The sequence below is a fragment of the Lathyrus oleraceus genome, chromosome 4 (assembly GCF_024323335.1).
Source record: "Lathyrus oleraceus cultivar Zhongwan6 chromosome 4, CAAS_Psat_ZW6_1.0, whole genome shotgun sequence".
Classification (NCBI taxonomy): domain Eukaryota; kingdom Viridiplantae; phylum Streptophyta; class Magnoliopsida; order Fabales; family Fabaceae; genus Lathyrus; species Lathyrus oleraceus.
This window is the reverse complement of record NC_066582.1, coordinates 68002703-68005181: the sequence shown is the minus strand read 5'-3', so window position 1 is coordinate 68005181 and position 2479 is coordinate 68002703. Positions and strand designations below refer to the sequence as shown.

The window sequence follows — 2479 nt, the reverse complement described above, 5'->3', positions numbered from 1 at the left end:
GAACTACATTTCAAGTTTTCTATCTCATATGACTGCTACTTGTTCTCCCATTTTTAAGCTCCTCCGAAAGGATCAGGGGTTTGTTTAGACAGATGATTATCAAAAAGCCTTCGACGGTATCAAAGAGTATTTATCTTGTCCCTGCCAGTTGAGGGACGACCATTGATAATGTATCTGACTATGTTAGAAGAATCTATGGGTTGTGTCTTGGATCAACAATATGAAACAGGAAGAAAAGAGTATGCCATCTATTATTTGAGCAAGAAATTCACTGACTGCGAGTCCTGATATTCCATGCTAGAGAAAACTTATTGTGCTCTGAGTTCGGCTGCCAAGCGTCTCCGTCAATATATGATGAATCATACAACTTGATTGATATCCAAGATGGATCCGATTAAGTATATCTTTGAAAATCCTGCATTGACCGGAAGAATTACTCGTCGGAAGATGCTCTTGTTCGAATATGACATTGAGTATCACACCTCAAAAGCTATCAAAGGAAGTGTCTTGGCCGATCATTTAGCTTAATAGCCAATCGACAATTATGAGTCTATAAATTTTGAATACCCATATGAAGATATGATGTACTTAAAAGCCAAATATTGCAATGAACCATTGCCAAATGAAGGGCCAAATATAGGTTCTCGATGGGGTTTAATATTTGATGGAGTAGTTAATGCTTATGGTAATGGTATTGGGGCAGTAATCATCACTCCTCATGGCTTACATATCCCTTTTACTGCAAGATTAACATTCAAGTGCATGAACAACATGGCGGAATGCGAAGCCTGCATCATGGGTCTAGAAGAAGCCATTGATCTTAGAATAAAAAATCTCGATGTTTATGGAGACTCAACTCTAGTTGTCAATCAAATTAAAGGAGAACAAGAAAATCGTCAACCCGGCCTAATCCCATACAAAGACTATGCAAGGAGGTTATCTACTTTCTTCAACAAGATTGAATTTCATCACATCCCTCGTGAGGAAAATCAAATGGCAGATGCCTTGGCAAGTTTGGCTTCCATGATCAATGTGAATCATTGGATTGATGTGCCTAAGATCAATGTTCTGCGTCTTGATAGACCCGCTCATGTATTTGCAATGGAAGAAGTCTCTGATGACAAGCCATGGTACCACGACATCAAGTGTTATCTCCAGAGTCAAGAATACCCACACGGGGCATCAAAAGATTGAATTAAAGAAGACCTTGAGAAGACTGGCTAGTAACTTCTTTCTGAACGAAGACGTGCTATACAAGAGAAACTTTGACATGGTTCTGCTCAGATGCGTGGATAGACACGAAGAAGACCTGTTGATGCAAGAAGTTCACGAAGATTCCTTTGATACTCATTCCAACGGACATGCAATGGCTAAAAAGTGTTAAGAGAGGGTTACTATTGGCTGAAAATGAAAGCTTACTATTGCAAGTATGTGAAAAAGTGTTGCAAATGCCATATTTATGCTGAAAAGATACATGTACCTCCGACTCTTCTCAACATTCTCTCTTCTCCATGGCCTTTCTCTATGTGGGGCATCGACATGATCGGTATGATTGAGCCCAAAGCTTCCAACGGACATCATTCCATTCTGGTGGCTATTGATTATTTCACAAAGTGGGTTGGAGCAGCCTCATACGCCAATGTGACAAAGCAGGTGGTAGTCAGATTTATCAAGAATCAACTTATTTTTCTGTTACGGTGTGCCAAGCAGAATTATCACTGATAATGGTTCAAACCTGAACAATAAAATGATGAAGGAAATGTGTGAAGAGTTCAAGATTGAACATCGTAACTCCTCTTCCTACAGATCCAAGATGAACGGTGTTGTTGAAGCTGCCAACAAGAACGTCAAGAAGATCATTCAGAAAATGGTAGTCACTTATAAGGACTGGCATGGGATGCTCCCTTTTGCTCTGCATAGATATCGTACGTCCTTCCGTACTTCAACATGGGAAACCCCTTTTTCTCTTGTCTATGGCATGGAAGTAGTGCTCCCAATAGAAGTAGAGATCCCGTCAATGTGTGTCCGAAGTTATCCGAAGTTGAATGGTGTCAAAGTAAGTATGACCAACTGAATTTGATTAAAGAAAAGAGGATGCCGGCTTTATGCCATGGTCAGTTATATCAACAGAGAATGAAAAAAGCATTCTACAAGAAGGTTCGACCTTGCATATTCAGAGAAGGTGACCTTGTGCTTAAAAAGATTCAATCTTTCATATATGACTCTAGGGGAAAATGGACTCCTAATTATGATGGCCCAAATGTTATCAAGAAAGCCTTCTCCGGTGGGGCCTTGATTCTTACAAATATGGATGGTGAGGAGCTCCCACTTTCCGTGAATACTGACACAGTCAAGAAATACTTCGCCTAGAAAATAAATAAAAGAATAGCTCGCTAAGTCGAAAACCCGAAAAGGCAGCTTAGGTAAAAATGAGCGTCTCGGTGGACTGGAAACCCGAAAGGACGGTCCAGACAAAAAT

At 40.2% G+C, this 2479-nt stretch overlaps 1 protein-coding gene across 1 annotated transcript; it reads left to right on the top strand.

Moving 5' to 3' along the window:
- The first annotated feature begins 582 nt into the window (after positions 1 to 582).
- LOC127136053 (uncharacterized) lies at positions 583 to 1194 on the top strand. The gene has a single exon (XM_051062658.1). The coding sequence runs from the start codon at positions 583 to 585 to the stop codon at positions 1192 to 1194; it is 612 nt and encodes a 203-aa protein (XP_050918615.1).
- The last annotated feature ends 1285 nt before the right edge of the window (positions 1195 to 2479 follow it).